The sequence below is a fragment of the Cydia pomonella genome, chromosome 13, assembly GCF_033807575.1.
Source record: "Cydia pomonella isolate Wapato2018A chromosome 13, ilCydPomo1, whole genome shotgun sequence".
Taxonomy (NCBI): Eukaryota; Metazoa; Arthropoda; class Insecta; order Lepidoptera; family Tortricidae; genus Cydia; species Cydia pomonella.
In genome coordinates, this window is record NC_084715.1 from 18,645,377 (window position 1) to 18,665,935 (window position 20,559).

General features: G+C 36.6%; 1 protein-coding gene across 1 annotated transcript in view; it reads right to left on the bottom strand.

Moving 5' to 3' along the window:
* The window catches only part of LOC133524488 (palmitoyltransferase ZDHHC8), a 55,859-nt gene that overhangs the window by 28,799 nt on the left and 6,501 nt on the right, over positions 1-20,559 (bottom strand). Inside the window, exons 3-5 of the mRNA XM_061860545.1 lie at positions 11,467-11,624; positions 2,244-2,419; positions 1,407-1,601 (exon numbers count right to left, since the gene is read on the bottom strand). Of these exons, the coding sequence (XP_061716529.1) occupies positions 1,407-1,601; positions 2,244-2,419; positions 11,467-11,624 (529 nt within the window). The remainder of the gene's footprint in view (positions 1-1,406; positions 1,602-2,243; positions 2,420-11,466; positions 11,625-20,559) is intronic.

Consider the following 20,559-nt stretch of genomic DNA (forward strand, 5'->3'; position numbering starts at 1 on the left):
CCAGGCATCCGTAAAACTGGACAATAAGCATTTTCCGCCCGTTACAAAGATAAAAGGGCATCCCCCACCAAGGATTAATTAACCTAATTGCCAAGGAAATCTCGGGTTCGCACCTAATGCGGTTATCCACTGAATGCGATTCTCACGTCGCTTCGATATTTGAGCGAGAAGACGCTATGCGCGTATTATAGCGACATCCCGCTCGCACATCGGAGCGACGTGCGAATCGCATCCAGTGTCATAACCGCCTAATTGTGATAATTAAAAATAGCCAACCATTTTGTTTTCTTTGCGAGAAAATTGTTTTAACCTTTATGAAAAGGGTCATTTAATATGACAGATTAAATTTTCAGCGTTGCAGAGGCGGGAAATAATACAAAATGGAATCTCAGTTTTCATTAAAATCTATAAATAGACGAGAGCGGCGTTATTGTTAGACGTGACGCGCTTATATTTTTCTTTGTCTTTTCTCTTATTTAGGTATTGTGGACCTCTGAATTCTTTTGTTTCAGTCGATCTCAAGTTTCAGAATACTAGTAGTCCAAGATCCCAGAGCCGCCAGACCTTACTTATTGTCTCATGAATAAAATGTATGGGATAATATAGTGTTAGTATGTATTTTTAATGTCTGTATAATTGCTATATTGGTCCCACCAATACTACAATCTTTTCTCAATATTCTCATGGCTGATTTTTATGTATGCTTTAGAAAACATTGTTAAAAATTGATAATCAACATTGGCAGACCATTTCTGTCGGCGATAACTATTACCAGATGCTTTAAAACTGTCAAAAAAATATCGTAACTTTACTTATATTCTCAATCTTGATTTTTATATATGATACTCAGGGAACTCTCAAAATTTCTAAAGATTACATAGCGGAATTCGCAAGCGCAACGACGTTATACACACCTCATACGTCGATTTTATAAATATTTACTTTTTATATGCCACACGCGGTATCGGTGCTTCTTTCAACGTACCCAAGATATTTTTCTAAAGTCTACAAGTCTACATCTCAAATCTCCCACCGATAAGCATAAAATGTTTGTATCACATTACTTGTATCTTCCTTCCTTATTTCCTTATATCTTCCTATTTATCCGTCTTCTATCCTTACTATAATAGTATTGTAATTCAGCTAGGATATTGATGGCCATGCTGCGCCAAGCAGTTATACCAGGCATCCCTTCAAGGAAACGGGTGAACTGGTGGCACCAGCGCAATGTAGAACCCTGTCAGCCCGATTATCGGGATCGCCAGAAGGGCTTATCATTATCACGCTCATTATTACGCCTTCTTTCTGCTACTGACTGATTCTTTTTTAAATTACCAGACTTCTCAATCTGTCAGATCTTTATTGGCATGAAGGGTTAGGTCATTTAGTAGCAAAAGGTGTCTTACCTAGGATATTGCGGGCCGAACTGCGTATAGCAGCAGTTGTACCAGCAGCCCTTCGAGAAGGGGTTGTAGCCGCCGGTGAACTTGCCCGTGACCTGCTCGTTGGTGGTGCGGCCTCGCGACACCAGCACCATGTGGAACCCTGTCAGCCCGAATATCGGGATCGCTAGGAGGGCTATCACGCCCATTATCACCATTCTGGCTGTGCGTTAAGGTTGTAACTGGTTCATAAAAAAAAATACTATACTAACAATCTTTGACAAGACAAACCAAAACAGAACGTCTCTTACTTAATTTGGGACAGTGATCCTAAAAAAATGGTATTAAAATACAAGACTTAAATGACTATATTTATTTCATAGAGAGGATATTTTTCATTGATATGATATCCATGGTTGGATGTTTATTTCTAAATTTCTATTTATGGAAATGTAACGTCTAATAATTAGCCAAACACTGCCAAGATACAGTGTTTCATGATTGAGTTCCGTTGATCATTTTAATGTCTTCATCTGCAGTTCCTCTTTAGCAAAAGGTGATCCAAATCACTATGAAAATGACTATGTATGAGTAATATTTTGAGAATTTTCTCGATTTCTCCAAGACGCTAACATCAGATTAAGACAAACCTGACCGAAAAGGATTAAATATATTTTTAGTTGGGGAACATAGACACATACAACAACGATTTTAGCACCATAATGATTTTTTTTACCGTAAAACCTGATGTCTCTTGACGGGTATTGGGTGTTGATGGGTGTTGGGTTGAGTGTAATTTTACTGAATCACACGATTTACCCTTTAAGCCACACACACACTTCACTACTTCAAAAAGGATACGACACAATAGGCTCGACTTCGGTCAAAGTGCGGCCGTTGTTGTTCATGATGAAGTACAGACTGAGTCCGAATATGCTCAGCATGTGTATGGAGAGCGATATTAGGAAGAAGAAGAAGAACCTATAGTTACGGCGCCCTATGCAGTTGTTCACCCAGGGGCAGTGGTGGTCAAATGTCTGTGGACAAAGAAAATATGTTAATACAGTGTTTAATGTATCCTTATTCTTTCACTAATAGGTATGTGTTAAATTTGTAACATATCAAAAAGTGGCGCCATCTACTAGAGCATGGCATAGGCCAAAAGTATGGCGCCATTGCTCGAAAAGATGCCGTCATACCTTTGGCTAGTAGATGGCGCCACTATTTGTTATTTAACACATATCAGTGAAACAATGAGGATCAAAGTCAAATGGCGTTTTAAAAGTTTTAATCATGTGTCGAATGATGGCAGTAAATTTACTGTGTCTACAAAATTTACTTTGACATGAGTTTTTAGCTCGAAATAAATGATTTTCATTCATTTCATTCATTCATTTGACAATACACCTCTATTTCAAATTCTCTTTGGTATTAGGGAATGTGAGTATGTCTTCGTTTTTTAATAAAACACAAAATATACAGTAAAAGTGAAAATATGACTTTGGACGTGATACAATATTCAATCAAAATATTTCATAAATAATTATTTAAGTACACCAATGACAAAAATTATAGTCAAAGCCAAAAAGGCAGGACTTTGTAGTCATTAGAAGAATTTAAGTCATAAATAAACAGAAAATAACCGATTATTCGAGTTTCCAATAATCGGTTATCATGAAGTCTTGTCAAAATAATCGGTTATTTCGGTTACGGTTATAACCGATTTTCATTCCCTACTACATTGCGCTATCGGCTACAAGCGTAGCACGTAGCGCGCTGGCTGCTAAGTTTTACTAACATTGTCGGTGAGCACTTTTCTAAGAGAAAATAAAATACTAACTTATCGCTAGTTGCACGCTTTTCGCTGATCAACGGATTTCCGAAACGATAGAAGTAAATATACATCGATACTGTATTTAATTTTAAGATGAAAGAGAGTCAATATTTTGTTTGATTACGATTAGGTGAACCCGGTGAGTCTTCACTCACGTTTTTTAAATAACCAGATGCTTGGACCCGGGTATGTCCTTAAACTACGTCTAAAAGAGAGGTATGGGCAATGTGAATGTCATCTCGCCTTGTGTGGTAGGGCACAGCACAGCAGATGTCATTCCAGATCTAGAGCAGAGCCCAACTGGGGAAGTACCTCCACCTTACAGAAAACCGCAGCCAAATAACACTTGACCCTACTCATAGTGTTGTGTTCCTGCCGGTGAGTAAGGTTGCCAGAGCTCAACGAGGGGAGTGGGGTTAGGGTCGGCAACGCGCATGAAACTCCTCTGGAGTTGCAGGTGTACATAGGCTACGGAGACTGCTTACCATCAGGCAGGCCGTATGCTTGTTTACCACCGACGTAGTATAAAAAAAAAATGCCTATGAATTTAATCTGGATTTTATGGATATAATCTCTAATAAAACAAATAAGTAATAAATAACATATTCAGATCAAATTCATAATAAATTTTTTATTACAATCAGAATACGCCTCTAGTTTCCGGTTTCACGTAATCAATTTAGTCATTCGCAGTTTATGATAGTTATAATAAATTTAAGCATAGATAAAGTTTATTAACAGTTTACCATATAATTCAACGCGTCATAAACAATTTAGTCTACAAATATCATACTTACTATATTATTAAGCTTAGAGCAACTAGTTTATTCAAAAATAAACTGAATATCAAGTATACAAAGTTGCTTTGCTTACGATGAGAACACGCAAGCTCCAATGGTTGTATTGTAACTTCTAGCTTAAAGCAACTCGACGTGTACTGTAAAACAAACTTTATTCTTAAAAGGCAAGGTTGGATTTGCATTCTCAAGAGACCAATGCAACTACGAGTGGACGTAAGAAATATGGCTTTTCTATTTTAAACACGTCGTTTCTATTGGAGATGTATTGTGCAAGTTGGAACAAGTTCACGGAACAATGCTCTCACGCAATAATGAACTTGACGTTAGGAATTAAACAGGAAGGTCATAGGGTTGCAGCAGGTGATATGGCAGATGCATATGCATATTGAATATACAACGAAGTGATATTGATTCATGAAATGTTTTATTAGTAAAAAATGTACAGCCAACCTAACACAATATATACAAAAATGTTATCTACGCTACAGATAGCCCAGATAGGCCGGTAAATTTTTTAAATGTTTGTTTGTAAATACAACCGAATTGTGTGTCTCTGATGGAACGCCAACGCCACCAATTGTCATTACTTTGCAAGTGGTAAATAAGTTTACACAATTTTACCTATTACACAATGCATAGTAATCATAGTAGGTACTAAGATATTACTTGATACCGAAAAAACCTTTTCTCATCTATAATGCCATCGCGTTTTAACCTTATGATCTAAGAAAATAAATAAATAAGGTTTCAATTTCAAGCCATTTTATCAGCAAATCCCGAGCAACACGAAGATATCAACCGTGAATAATTTATTTAACTAACCTTTTCAGAGCAACCAACTACGCTTCACATTCTAAAAGCAACTTTATCTTCATAAGTTTAAGGTCTAAATTGCTTTTTAAATAGTAGTGGAGTAGTTTTAAGGTAATCCCTTTTAGTGCTCTCATACTAACGACAAGCTGAAATCTGATTAGAGCTCACAGATGACGTAACTAGCAACTAATTAACTGTAGCTGGTTAGTTAAAGAGGGTAGGGGACATACGAAGATATAAGCACTTTTTCCCAAAAAACGGTCATAGAAGCATTTAGTGAATAAAGTATCCACGATTTGAATACGGGTTAAACATAAATTAGTTGTCTTTTATGACATATGCTGATATAAAATGATCGTTGTCAACGTGCAGTTTTCAAATATACACAAACAAAAGTAATTTTATTATCATCATTATCAGGCTTCGGGGTATTTTTAGCACGGTAAGACTAAACCGAGCTATGGAGTCGTTGTTAACTTTAAAATTAAGTCATACTCATTACGCTCTTTTTACGTTCCGATCTTCGTCCATTCTCTCAAGGTGGCCCAACCAACGGAGTCTGTGGGCTTTACTTTCTCCCATGATGTTAGGTTCAGCCACTAGGTCTTCAATCTCACGGTTCTTAAGGACTGTCCAACTTCCATCCGGTCTTCGTTTGGGGCCCAATATTTTACGGAGGATTTTCCTCTCGGCAACTAGCAGCATGTTTTCTTCCTTGAGTGTTAGTGTCCATGCTTCGCATCCGTAGGTTAGGATTGGGCGAATCACGGTCTTATAGATTCGAATCTTGGTGCGTCTGCTTAGAAGCTTGGACACTAACACCTTGTGAAGGGCTGCACTGCATCGCAATGTATTCTGGATCCTAATCTTTATGTCCTCGTCACGATTGTTGGTATCAGTAACGGTGCAGCCTAAGTATTTAAATTTGGACACGCCTTTGTACACTATATCTCCTACATTTAGGTTTTGGGGTGGAACACGGGTATTTTTATAGCGTCGCATGTGGAGATACTATACTATAGATCGGAACGTAAAAAGAGCGTACCTGGGTCGCCTAGCAGGAGGACGTCCTATCGGACGCCCTAGGTATAGCTGGAGCGACATGGTGGAGACGGATCTGCGCGAGCTTCGAGTCGACAATTGGCGAGAGGTCGCACAGGACCGAGAAAAATGGCGCTGTCTTGTGTCGGAGGCCAAGTCTCATTTTGGGTCGCTGAGCCAACGGAGTAAGTAAGTGCATACTCATTATGTAGTATCAGTATGAGTATGACTTTAATTAGTCATACTCATACTCATCCTCATTGATTAAGTTCGTCCGGATCCTTTTTTAAATATTCTGACTACTTATATGTAATACTTTTTACATATATGTAATTAAATTAGTCATTATAAAAATATAATCAATATCCAATAAAAGAAGCCATCGCAATAGCTAACGCTCAAATCGCATTGCTGGATATGAACATGTCAAACGAGCTTAGTTTTATTAAAGACAATAATCAAGTTATTGTTGAATCTATTACAAAATTACAGTGTACTAGTATTCCAATGAAGCAAGCGTTTCAAATAACACAACATAATTTTTTACATGTTTTGGCCCTGACACAATTAAAGATAAATAAGAAAAAGTTCTAAAAAGGAACCCGGATATTAATGAAATACGAATGATAGCAAGCTCACAAAAAATTGAGGAAGTTCTAAAACATGGTACTTTAATTTCAGTCTATGTAAAAAAAAATATTTAAAGTCATAATTGGATTTTTAACTAACATAGAACATGTTTCACTCCACAATAGGTACATGGGACAAGTGTAAATTATTTACACATTTTACAACTGGACTGATGAAATGAACAACGTACACGTCATACCACGTGAAGATTATAAAGAACTCATTCCTATAGCTACGTGTTCTATAGATATTGATTGTTCTATATATTTGGTAGTACCTGCATATTATTTGTTGTTCGTCAATGAAGATGTTGGCGTATTTTTTTGCGGTGGGAGGGTGGGAACATTAATTAGATGTAAAAATACGCAAGTAAGTATAACGGGTTAGCACTGATTGACTAGCACGTTATTTTTTCGCGGATCAGCAAAGTAATATATTTTTTTTTATTCGAAAAAGGTAAGCATTTGACCACAATCTCACCTGATGGAAAGTGCCGATGTAGTTGAAAGTGTAGGATGGAACATGCTTACCTAAAAGATGTCTATTCACTCTCGATTTAAAAAGGTCCAAGTTATGGATGTTATGGATTTCCGCAAAGTAACGCCTGATTCTATTCAGTATTTATTATAGTTATTATTTATTTTATGAGGACGAGAATGAGTATGACTTAATTTTAAAAGTTATTTATTATTATTTTAAAATTTTATAAAATCAGGTGCACGTTGCGAAGACATACTAAAATCAATGGAAACAGTCAATGTGACCTCTGAGGATATAATCATTATCAACGTGGGAAATTGTGATAATAATCCAACAAAACTGGAAATAGAACTTAGTTATTTCTTAAAATTACACTATAAGCCTTATATCATCGTAACAGGTGTAAAAAACAGTGTTCACTTAAGAGAGGAAAAACTGAACGACACCTTGCAACTATACTGTAAAAATTTCAAAAATTGTATATTTTTGCCTTTGCATGACTTGAATTATCTTGACGTAAACTTTATGAAAAAAATGTGTACAAAAATCAATTTCCTCATAGATTGTAAGTACTATAGCGATAATTATCTCGGTTATAATAATCTTAAAATAAATACAGGACGTGAGCATACTATGCCGCACTACTATTGTAACAAAAAGCTGGAAAAGCCATTAAAACAAAAATACATAACGGACTATTTTCCAAGAAATTTTTTTCGTTAAGGACTATGTCGATACTCGTTATACACATTCAAGCAAATTTAGGGTTATGCACCAAAATATAGGAGGATTATTAAACAAAACAGATTTTATAGAAATAGCGCTTCAGAATTTTCGCAATAATCAACAGGAAATTCATGTGTTGTGTCTTAGTGAAACTTTCGTGAAGCGCGGCTCAGAGAAAAACATGAAACTTCACAATTACAAACAAGTAGCTTCTTTCTGTAGAGAGAAAAGTCGAGGGGGGACTTCTATTTTTGTTCAAAAAACATTAGAGGTGAAACCTGTTTACTTTCTGTCTGATTTATCCGCCAATAATTATTTTGAATGTTGTGGAGTCGAAATAATTGGTATCAACTTGATTATAGTTGTTATTTATAGAGTTCCTGAACAGTCCCAATCTCATGTTGGAGTTTTTATAGATAAAATGAATAAACTCCTTTTTCGCTTAAATAACAGATATAGGAATAAAAAAATTATAATATGTGGAGATTGGAATATTGATATTCTTAAAGAGACTCAATTCTCTAACGAACTTGCTAGCACTTTAAAAAATCACAATTTTACTATGCATATAAGATCGCCAACAAGGATCAACGCATGCTTAGACCAAATGGCCAGTAACATTAAACAAGTTGACTCGATGACTCATAAATTATATTTATCTGACCACGACATGGCTCAAATACTAACCATTGAAACGAAAAATAAAAAACCAATTGTAACAACTTGGTTTGAATATAAGAGAGATTTTAGTGGTGACAATGTTAGAAAGTTTAGTGAGTATATAGAAGCTCTATCATTCTCTGATGTTTTAGAAAATGATGACCTTAATGGAGCATTTACCATTTTCTATGACCTAATATGTTTGTTATTCAACTTGTGCTTTCCGTTAATCTTAGTTAAGGTTAGTAATAGATGTAAGAGTATTAAGTGGTTAACTAAAGGTATTCGGAAACCATGCCATGTGAAACGCAAAATGTGCATGCAAATTCAGAGTGATGCTACGAATAAAAAGAGAAATAGGGATAAGCTAAAATGTTATAATAAAATTTTAAGAAGATGTATGCTACTTCACAAAAATTAAGAAACAGTAAATATATACTAGCTAATAATAATAAATGTAAAGCTACGTGGAATGTAATATCTTCAGCGACTAATAAAGACGCTTACAGTAGCGATATTGCTTGCATTAAATCAAATGACAGAATACATCACAACCCACAGGATATATGTAATATCTTAAATATTTTTTTTATTGATGTCATTAATACTGATATTTCAAAGAATAATAACTGTAATATAACTTTAAAAAATTGGCCTCATACAATCTTCTTTAAACCTGTAAATGAGAATGAAGTTTATAGATTAATCATGACGCTTAATAATACTAATACATGTGGCTATGATAATATAACGACTACAATGTTGAAGAAAAATGCTAAACATTTAAGTCGCCCTCTAACGCATATAATTAATTTATCGCTTAGTCAAGGAGTGTTTCCAAAACAGCTCAAAATTTCGATTATTAAACCTTTATTTAAATCGGGTGACCGTGAAGACCCAAACTGTTATAGGCCTATTACCATAGTTCCTATAATTTCCAAAATAATTGAAAAAGCCATGTACACTAGATTGAATGCCTATTTGACAAAACACAATATATTACAACCTGAACAGTACGGCTTTAGGAAGGCCCATTCCACTGAACTAGCATGTTTTAATTTTGTAAAGTACATCACAGAAGCTATTAATGACAAAGTGCCGATCATGTCCATCTTCCTAGACATGAGCAAGGCATTCGACTTTGTAAATCATTCGTTACTTCTTTCTAAATTGGAATGTTATGGTATCAGAGGTAAAGCATCAGATTGGTTCCGAAGTTATTTGTCTGAAAGGCAGCAATGTACCGAAATTGCTCGAATAGTTTCAGTTAAAAAATCCCCTGTAAAAGTAATGTATAGGTCACAATTTAGCATAAATAACTCAGGTGTACCTCAGGGTAGTAATTTAGGGCCATTGCTATTCCTGTTATACATAAATGACCTCCCGCAAGCAACGTCACAAAAGTGCATTCTTTTCGCAGACGATACTACGCTACTAGTAAAGGGGGACTCCAATGATGACTATGAATTAATAATTAATAATGCTTTGTCTGACATTTTTACATGGACCAATAGTAATTATCTTAATATTAATTTGACAAAAACTAAATTTATGCAATTTCGATCCCACAAAACTAATCCTAAGACATTAAATATTAAATATAATGACAAACATGTGAAAGAGACTGACTGTATAAAATTTTTAGGTTTAAATATTGATAGTCACTTGCATTGGAAAAACCACGTAGAGACAATATGTTCGAAATTGGACAGATTTGTATTTGCCTTGAGAAAACTTGTTAAAACAGTCTCGACAGAAGCTGCAATTACAGCCTACTATGGCCATGTATCTTCTATTTTAAACTACGGCCTCCTACTCTGGGGGAACTCTGTTCATGTCGAGAAAGCTTTTAAACTACAAAAAAAATGCGTCCGCGCAATTGCAAATGCATGGATAACAGACACTTGCAAACCCATTTTCAAGAAATATAATATTTTACCTTTAGCATGCATGTATATCAGAAAAGTTTGTCTGTTTGTCAAAGCTAATATGAAATATTTTAGGTTACGCTCTGATGTTTTTAAAGGAAATCAGCGAACACAGTACAAAAATCTGCTTTATCAACCTCCCTGTCATGCTGACATTTATAAGCGTAATGCATGCAATATAATTATTGAAATTTATAATAAGCTTCCTGATAATATCAAATTATTGTATGATTTAGAATTTAAGACAAAATTAACGAGATGGCTTCAGGAACATTGTTTCTACTCTGTTAAGGAGTATCTGGACTTGTAAATAATTTTAATGCTGTCGATACTTATTCCTAAAATTTGCATGCCAAATGGCTGAATATTGTTACTCACTATTTATAAGGACACCTTTGTACATACATATTCTTGCGAATAAATTATTCTATTCTATTATTCTATTCTATTCTATTCTATTCTAAAGTTAACAACGACTGCATAGCTCTCTTTAGTCTTACTGTGCTAAAAATACTCCGAAGCCTGATCATTATACACATTTATATATCCAAATTATGCTGAATAAACAACTAAAATTTGTACAATGAATTTGGGTGCCAAGTTGTTGACGTCTATTAAAAAAAAACATTTTAAGTAACTAAATGACCTTTCCACGTTGACGAAAGTTACGGGAAGGTAATTTAGGTATTTTAAATGTTCCACGTAATTATTATTTACTTTTACCTTTAGTTGTATTTTTATGACACGACATGAATGCATGTCTTTGTTATGTCATACGACGTAGGTGTAGTTTTTTTTTTTTTTTTTTTTAATATAAAAGGTCGAAGGTTTACTAATGTGATGAATGGCCGTCTGTAGAACTTGCACGTGACGCACTATTCCATTCGTACAGTTATGCCATTTATTATTATTTACTATTTGAACTTACCTCTATGCAATGATTGCACAAAGAACAGTGCGAGCAGCGCGGCCGTCTGTAGAACTTGCACGTGACGTACTATTCCATTCCTACAGTTATGCCATTTATTATTATTTACTATTTGAACTTACCTCTATGCAATTATTGCACACAGAACAGTGCGAGCAGCGCGGCCGTCTGTAGAACTTGCACATGACGCACTATTCCATTCGTACAGTTATGCCATTTATTATTATTTACTATTTGAACTTACCTCTATGCAATGATTGCACACAGAACAGTGCGAGCAGCGCGGCGGCCTGTAGAACTTGCACGTGACGCACCATTTCATTCGTACAGTTATTCCATTTATTTCCACGCTGCGATATAGAGGAGCTCGGAAGTCGTCTTCGCGGTCCTCGTCAGGTGGAGCTGGTGAAGAGAGACAAAAAGTTAATTAGGATGACATTTATCAGGAACAAAATCCTGATTTCAGTGAGGATTGCGAGCTTATTTGGCGATTGTAAGTATTTTTAGGAAGGTTTATGGTGTACTATTCGCAAACCAGAGAAAGAGCATAAATGGAACAACTGTCACTCCGACCAATTTTAGGTTCAACACATATACCTAAAAGTTTTTCGGCAAATGAAGAGTGTTTAATACATTTAAAAGATTTAAAAAAAAAGTACAAAATACGGAGGCCGTGAAGAGCCCACGAGAGAGGTGTTTTGGAGAAATTGTCGTCAAGGAAATGTCAGGATTTTCAGCCTGATGCCCGGACTTTTCTCAGGATTTTTCATATGACAATGACTTATAGTACATTTGGATTAAAAATGTAGTGAATGCGTGGGAATCGGATTATTCGTGCAGAGATATCTAAACATAAGAGTAAAATCATCCAGGGCATCCTTTAAACAGCTAGGTTGTAAAAAATTATACAGGATGTTATTTAGTCCCCTGCAACAATTTCCGTGGTCAATATACAGCGTGTTTTTTTGATACGACTGCATAACCAAAGGTTAGTTAGTTTAGGCATTAATGAACACAATTTCATCGGTTTTATAGAAAACAGACTTTTATTTTTTCATATAAAATAATTCAGCAAGCAATGTATCACTAATTTGTTTTAACTCAAAACGTTGCATTTAATGACGCAACGTCACGTTAATCTTCGGATTAGTTGTCAAGCGGACCCCAGGCTCCCAGGAGCCGTGGCAAAATGCCGGGACAACGCGAGGAAGAAGAAGGAGTTAAGAAGAAATTTTAAAAAACTTTCAGAATCGTTTTATAGTACTAAAACCTACGTCTAGTTTAAATTTGCGTTATATCTAAAATACATACTGTATAGATCATACTGAGGAACTTTTACTTACACTCTGTATAATATTCATGCCGTAGACGAAGGCAGATTACTTAATAAAAACTGTCTCAAAAGAAATAAGCTTTGAGCTCAATTAAAATTAGTTTACGTGGGAAATTAGGCGGCGGTTATTTTAAAAGGTTTCAGTAGCCGTTCTTTTTTAAATTAAACTTCTTAAATTACAACTTAAGGACAATTTAAGTAGAATAGAATAGATTTTTTTTATTCGTAAACACACAGTCAACAGACATGCATAAAAGAGAACATAGTGAGAATAAAATGCCACGAAATGGCCTCATCTCAGCATGTTGCTGGCGACTTCCAGCGGTGATCATCCGATGAAACCATCAAGGAAGGTAACAGACAAAAGGAAAGAAACATAAAATAAACCTAAATATATTCTACAGAACGAGTGTGGACTAGTAATAGCTATAAATGAATTGTCTGATCTGATAAACATATTTTCCAATGAAGCATGCAAATGTACGCTCATTTGTTTTGCGCCTATTAAATTATCCCGCATAATAGCGGTACCCGTGTTAACAAATCAAAAATTTGCTGGGCAGCGTACAACATTGTTATAATTATGATGAACTAGCTTTGGCTTTTGAACCACTTCCGTCTTCGTGGAATTAGTAATTTGGATAGGTTCTTCTTTATCCAATCTGCTTTTTATTTATACCCTATACTAACTTCCTTATTTGAGGGACAATTATAACGCCTTGATAAAGTGTAAAGGCAATCATTCAATTTGAGCATAATGCTTACATTAATTATCAGGTGATGCATCATTGCATTGCATTGCATCAATTATCAATTTCGGGGTGGAAGTGACACAATTCTCACCCTCTTACGGGATGATTAACGGGATAAAAACTATCCTATGTCCTTCCCCGGGACTCTTAACTATATCGATACCAAATTTCAACTAAATTGGTTCATCGATTTAAGCGTGAGGAGGTAACAGATAGACAGAAACTCTTTCGCATTTATAATATTAGTATGGATTAATGACGATATGCTGTGTTTAACAAACGTTAGTTTTGTTCTCTATTTAACAAAAAAAAAAAAAAAAACATTGTACTGATATAGCGACTTAAACGTACGTATTTTAATCCGTAATTATTACCGCTTTATGTAACGGTGAATATTTTTATATTTTGCGATGTGTTTCTTCGATAAATGATGTCGAAAAAAGATAACATAGTGGCAAGTTGCAACATTGTAATTCGCAATAAAAGTCTCTGAACCTGAGCCGAATCCAGAAAACTAAATACGACCAGGAATATTTAAACTGTTAAAATACTTCGGATTAGAACAAGTGTCCGGTGTCCGACCAAAGTTTCGGTTTCGGCATAAAAATCATGTTTCGGCCGAAGGTAATTTTTCGGTCAAAAAAACTGCTGAACCTTTCGGTCGCGCCATAACTGTATTATCCGGTCGAAGGTACGGTTTCGGTGGAAACTAGTGCAAAAACCGAACCTTCGGTTTCAGTTTCGACATAAAACCGGTCTTGACCGTACATTAATTGCTAGATTATCTAGCAGCACTGTTCACGTGATCTATACGAGAGATGCCTGTAAGTAGTATTATAAAATGTTATGTAGATACTTTTGTACTCAATGTATTAGTATTACTGTCTCCCAATTTGTGCCGCTGGGGCTTTAGCTGTTAAGGTACAATTGTAAACTTAAATAAATAAACAATCAACAATCTTGTTAGTTTTTACGTAGCGTCGAAGTTTGTACGGATAACAGTTCATCTCTCGTATACAGAATACCCAGCCTTTGCCTAATGGAAGGCGTCATCGTGTGGTAAATTTGGATTTAGCTGGTGAAAGACAGTGTGACCCCGATCAACCAGCAGTTCAAGCGGCGATAACGGAGTTGGATTGAGAATACACTCCGAAGATATCTTGAAGACATACCCAAGGCAAGCCCTAGACTGGAATCTCCAAGAAAAGAGAAAAACGTTGCCGTCCAAAGCAGACCTGGTGACGGATTATAGCAGAAGCGAAGGCTATTGGGAAGACTTGGAGCACGAAGCACGAAGCTCAAGACCGATCCAGATGGCGGCGCACTGTGGACGCCCTCTGTCCCATGCAGTGAATGTCCACTCAAGTGTGAAAGGCAGTGTCAATAGAAACCCAATTTAAAGTTTACTTCGTTAGCATGGGACGAGTTACCAAGTTGATTAACTAGTTTATTTGCCTTTTATAGACATTACGCGAATTTGGAGGCGCGAAAATGAAGCGAAAGAGAATTGGAAAATTGAATTCCAGAAGTCATAAACGAATTCAATTATAAGTTTTTAAGTTTGTGAATACCTAGTCGGCAAGAGGAGTTGTCAAAGACAAAAGGTGACTCGACACTGATTTTAGGAATTATTAAAAACCGGTCAAATGTGTCGGACAACGTACAATGAATTTTCGTCCCCACTTTACATTAAGGTGCCGTAGGTTCAGAGAAGTTTTTGAATAATCGTACCGCTCTTTTACCCCCTTATTCATAAACGTTTACTAAAGTTGACAAGCCGCTAATAATTGTTTGTCCCTTTCCGACGTATTGGTATGATGGAAAGGGAGAAACGATTATTAGCGGCCTGTCAACTTTAGTAAACGTTTATGAATAAGGGGGTTAGATCACAACACGGTTCCCAAAAATTTTATTAGCATTCTTGAGAATTTTATCTAGTGACTCCAATCCTGGTTTTTTGACTTTCGTTCCATAGAAAAAAAAACACGAACATAGGTCTAAAACGCACTTTCAAAATTTGCAACAATTTATGCACAAAAGCTTAAATGCTTTTAAAAATGCCCAATTTTATTTTTGAGGGAACTCATCTATATCTTTTTTTTGTTAAAACTTACAACAAAATAAAGTTCTAAAACATGAGGTCCACGGTCTCGAGCACGCCCATCGGTCTCGCTCACGCTTACACTGAGTGAAAGAAGAACACGAACCTACTGGGCTTTAAGTCACGGACAGACAGACAAATGGCGAAAATATATTATCCTAGTTGACTATGAAACCCTATAATATAGTGACGAATATTAACTCTTTTTGTAATAAATCAGTTCTGGCGCCTATTTCACCACGTCTGGTGACAACATTTTGTCACATTGGTGATACAGGGGTCTGGTCTCTGAATCAGTAATGATTTCATCATTTACTACTAACTATACAAAGAATCAAATTACAGTAATTTCAATCACAATACTTTCTAACGCGGATACAAAACTAAATACCATCTTAATCATTCTTATCATTAGTTGGCAATATTGCACAAACTCTTGTTTACTAATTGTCACCGCCTTTACATAAACTAGGTAACTAATATGACATCTACGACGCTACTACAATAACATTCCTTCAAAATAAAACCTTAGCAATCACGAAATAAAGATGATTTCGCATTGATTCAGCCAGCAGCTAGAGTAACATGGAGTTGAAACAAAATAGAACCTAAACTAATAATAAACTAGGTTGATTTTGCATTGAATCTACAAGTTCATTTACCGATAACCTAAACAGTATTTAGTTAAAACAAAATGGAACCTTAACCATGAACAGCTAAGGTTGATATTGCATTGATAAGGCTGGTGTATTAGAAATGCGACCTTTGGTAACGAAGAGACTGTATAATTTGTTGGTTAAACAGTGTTTACTTGTTGTCGAACCGGTTCCCAATCAGTGTCAATTGGGTGCTAAAGTAATGAGGGTCAAGTTAGGGATATGTAAAACGGATAAGTGCAAAGTGCGAATAGCTAGGCTTAGGATTATTTCATAATAAAGCTAGCTGCATGTAAACGAAGTACTAAATTTAACGATAAGTATGTTATATTACATTATACTTTAGGTCTTAATTGATTGATTAGTATTAACGCATGTTGTGTTTACCTATTATTGGATAGACACTTACTCATGTATTTTTGGGTTTTTATCTGTATTTTTTGTAGTGTTGTATCTGTTGGTAAACCTTAAATAAAAAAAAAATAAAAAAACCCGACCTAGTGCACCGACTTCAAACATATCAGTTGCTGGCGCATATAAGGGATCATATTTTAATATTTAAGATTAATTTTATTTTTCCATGTAAATTGTCTGCCATGAGCCATGAGTGACGCAGCGCATTCTGTAAAATTCGTTCCAGTCTGGCTAAACAGCAACGGTCATATCACTTAACTGTCTTGCGCTTCGTGTACATTTCAAGTGTCAAGTTCTGGATCTGAAGCAATCAATATTTGAGGAGTTCCCTCAATTCCTCATGGATCACATCATTAGCATACCTCGCAACGGATGTAGCAAAACCGTAGCATTTGACAGTTTGTTGTTAGGGTTGGCGATTACGATGAATAATTTATTTTATTGCACGAATGAGTAATAAACATACATGACAAAATTATACATATTTAAATTAATTACATTTAGTTTAAAATGGATTTACACAAGTAGGCGACGCAGTTTGACTGCAATAAATTAAAAAAATATATGATAATTTATTTTGAAGATTTGTAGAACATTGAACACTGTTGCCGCTACACCTACTGCTACACGTCTTTAACCGCTGTCATCACTTTTCACAAAGAAAATGATAAGTATTCAAATAAATCTCATAATTATTTATAAAGACGCCGGGATTTAGTTCATCACTTATTTAAAAGAGAAACAGGCCAGCTATCTCATATGTGTAGCAGGCAGGCTCTAGTATCTATTAGCCATATGAAATGGAAACATCAAGTGACTATATACAATAGAGAAGAAGGTTCATATTTAAAAAATAAATTTGATGATTTAAATAACATTGTGTTTTTATTTATTCCTAGTACATAGTGACAACCCTGACGTACATTTGCTACAGATTTGCGGGTTTGATTACGGGGTATGATCATTAGAAATAGACCTTGACACAACTGTTCCTTAAAAACCGTACTTACTCAATATACCTGCATAAAGCGAGGCTTAGACTAGCAAGAACCTGTATGTAATTTACGACCACTAAGGTAAACTCCATTCAGAAGTTTAATCAGATACCGCAATGTAATTAAAATTGCATGCAAGTTCTCGCTAGTCTAAACCTCGCTTAACGAAGAGGACAAATCGACAAACCTGAAACATTCATCGTTGAAGAGTTCCGTTCTGGTCATCTATTTGTAGATGAAAATACGAAATTCGCTATATGTATGCCAATAAGAGTTCCCTCAATTCATGGATTCCATCATCAGAACCGAGGTTGACAAAAATGGGACCAACTTGGAACGATGGACTTTAAAATAAAAATATATATTTTGCAAATCGGTTCAGAAATCACTGAGTTAGGAGTTAGGAGGTTCAGTCCGTGACATCCACGACGACGCGCTGATTTGTCAAGTTACTCGTACCTTTAAAAACATGACAATAGGATTCAAGGCACGCGTCTTCGTGAATGACACGATCTTTAACATACAAGACTTTTTAGAAGTCTGCTAAAAGACCAATGCGTGTCGAGTTCCGGTGTGACCGGTTAATATATTCATGACATCATATGACAAACTGTCATTACTAGACGTTAGACAACTAGGCGTAGTGACAGCCGTTGACAGCAAAAATAATTACCGACACATGAGTCGAGTTGTTAAGTTGTGAAGCGTGTGAAACAGGTAATTAATAATTACTTAATTACAATTAACACACCACAGGAGTTGTACACAGATTTAATAACTTGTTACGGGTAAAAGGCATGGTACAAAAGCATACGGTATGTCTGGTGGTAAGTAGTTTCCGTAACCTATGTACGCCTGCAACTCCAGATGAGTTACGTGCGCGTTGCCGACCGTAACACTCCGCACCCTCGTTGAGCTCTCGCAACCGTACTCAACGACAGGGACACAACACTATGAGTAGAGTCTAGTGTTATTTGGCTGCGGTTTTCTGTAAGTGTACTTCCTCAGTTGGGCTCTGCTCTAGATCTGAAATGACGTCCGCTGTGCTGTGCGAAGCCACACCAAGCGAGGTGACATTCACAGCGCCCATACCTCTCTTTTGGACGTAGTTTAAGGAGATGTCCGGGTCCCGGGCTAGGGTTTGAACTGGTGGTTTTGATTCAACCTTGACGATCGTCTTGGTGCTCGGCCTGCATGTCATGCATGACTTTTACTTAATTCGCATGCAGCAATCGGCATCAGCGATTTTCAAGGTCGTATTTAAATAGGACCAAAACCGTAACAGATTATTATATCTGAATCGAGCTCCAGTCCAGGTGGGTGGTTAACTTCAGGCCGTGGAATAAAAGTAATGGGTGTGTGCGTGACATCGGCGCCCGGTTGACGACTAGGTATTATAGGTCAAGTTTTTTTTATAAATGAATAAATACTAGAGCTGAATCTTCGCCATGATGAAAATATCTGAAGATGAGACGATAAAAAATCTATACAATTATTGAACCAGCTTCCGTTGAGAAATTCTACCTGTAAGCATTTTTCACCCAAGCTGCACCGGAAACCTTCGTTCTCGCTCGATCAATAAGGTATTAGGGACCATCTTAAACATCGATCTAGTCCCAAACTAAGCAAAGCTTAATCAAAATAAATACAGTGGCTACGAAAATCAACCACTTCGCGCCAATTATCGAAATGATGTCATTTGGCAAACCCTCTAGTCGTTAATCACAATAAGGTAAAAAAAAAATAGCAAACAAGTGTACAAGTTAGATCCTCAAATATAACGCGCCTAAAAGGAACTAGATGGCGTTCAAGGGATTTTAAACGCCATCTAGTTCCTTTTTTCGCGTAAAAAAAAACAGTCACCGCTTAGTTTCCCTTTTCCCTCCCCTCCCCCGTGGTGATATTTGGTGAGGTTCTTGGCGAATCCCCCCTCCCCCACATAACCTCACCCCCCCCCCCTTCCCCCAACGTGATCTCTCGTGATTTTTTTTACTCCCCCCCCTATCGAACCTCGTGTGATTTGTGCACAAGCCCATATTTCGAAGCGGCAAAAGGGCTCACAAATATCTGAACACACCTCTATCGCTGTTATGTTAAAGTCTATGTTCAGATATTTTGGAGCACCTCTGCCGCTCAGATATATTTTTTGGCGCCTGAACATAAATTTATGATTATGATCCATCACATCCATAAATAAATGTGTATCTTAGCACTTTATTACTTAATGATAAGATAAGGTATATGTTTAGATATTTATGATAACCCCATTAGTCATTCGCGACTGCCCGAAAAGAGATAAGGCAATGTTTACATTAAATGAAGATGTAAGTGGCAGTGATTGTAGCTATCTATGTTATCTACTTTATCTAGTAAACCCGTTATTGTACGTTAGCGACTGCGTGATCGCATTCCCTCTCTATCGCACCAATAAATCAGTGCAAGCGAGATAGACTCGGACATTGAGAATAACAACATTAACACAATAAAAGATGTGCCACCCAAGTACTATCATCCGTAAAAGTGCATGGCGAATTTATCAATAAATTCATTCATAATTTCTCCAAGGGCGTAGACAGCCAGTGAACTGGGGGGGGGGGGGGGGGGGGCTTGGATATTCTCGAGGCCTAGAGAGGGGCAGGGGGGGAAAGAAACCGAACAGGGGAATACACTGTATGTAAAATGTCAGCTCATACGCGAAATCGACTAGACTGCGAGACAGGACACGACGTGCAATAACACTAGACCCTACTCATAGTGTTGTGTTCCTGCCGGTGAGTAAGGTTGCCAGAGCTCAACGAGGGGGGGGGGGGGGGGGGGGTTAGGGTCGGCAACGCGCATGTAACTCCTCTGGAGTTGCAGGCGTACATAGGCAACGGAGGCTGCTTACCATCAGGCGGGCCGTATGCTTGTTTGCCACCGACGTAGTATAAAAACGTGCGCACATTCAAATACGCAAAACATTTGCTTCATTTGATGCGAAGTTTAAAATGATGCGAATATTCGTATATACGAATGCTAATGCGAATATTGGTGACATCCCTAGTAACTGGTAAAAGTTTTATAATACAGCTCGCGCAATAGCGTAA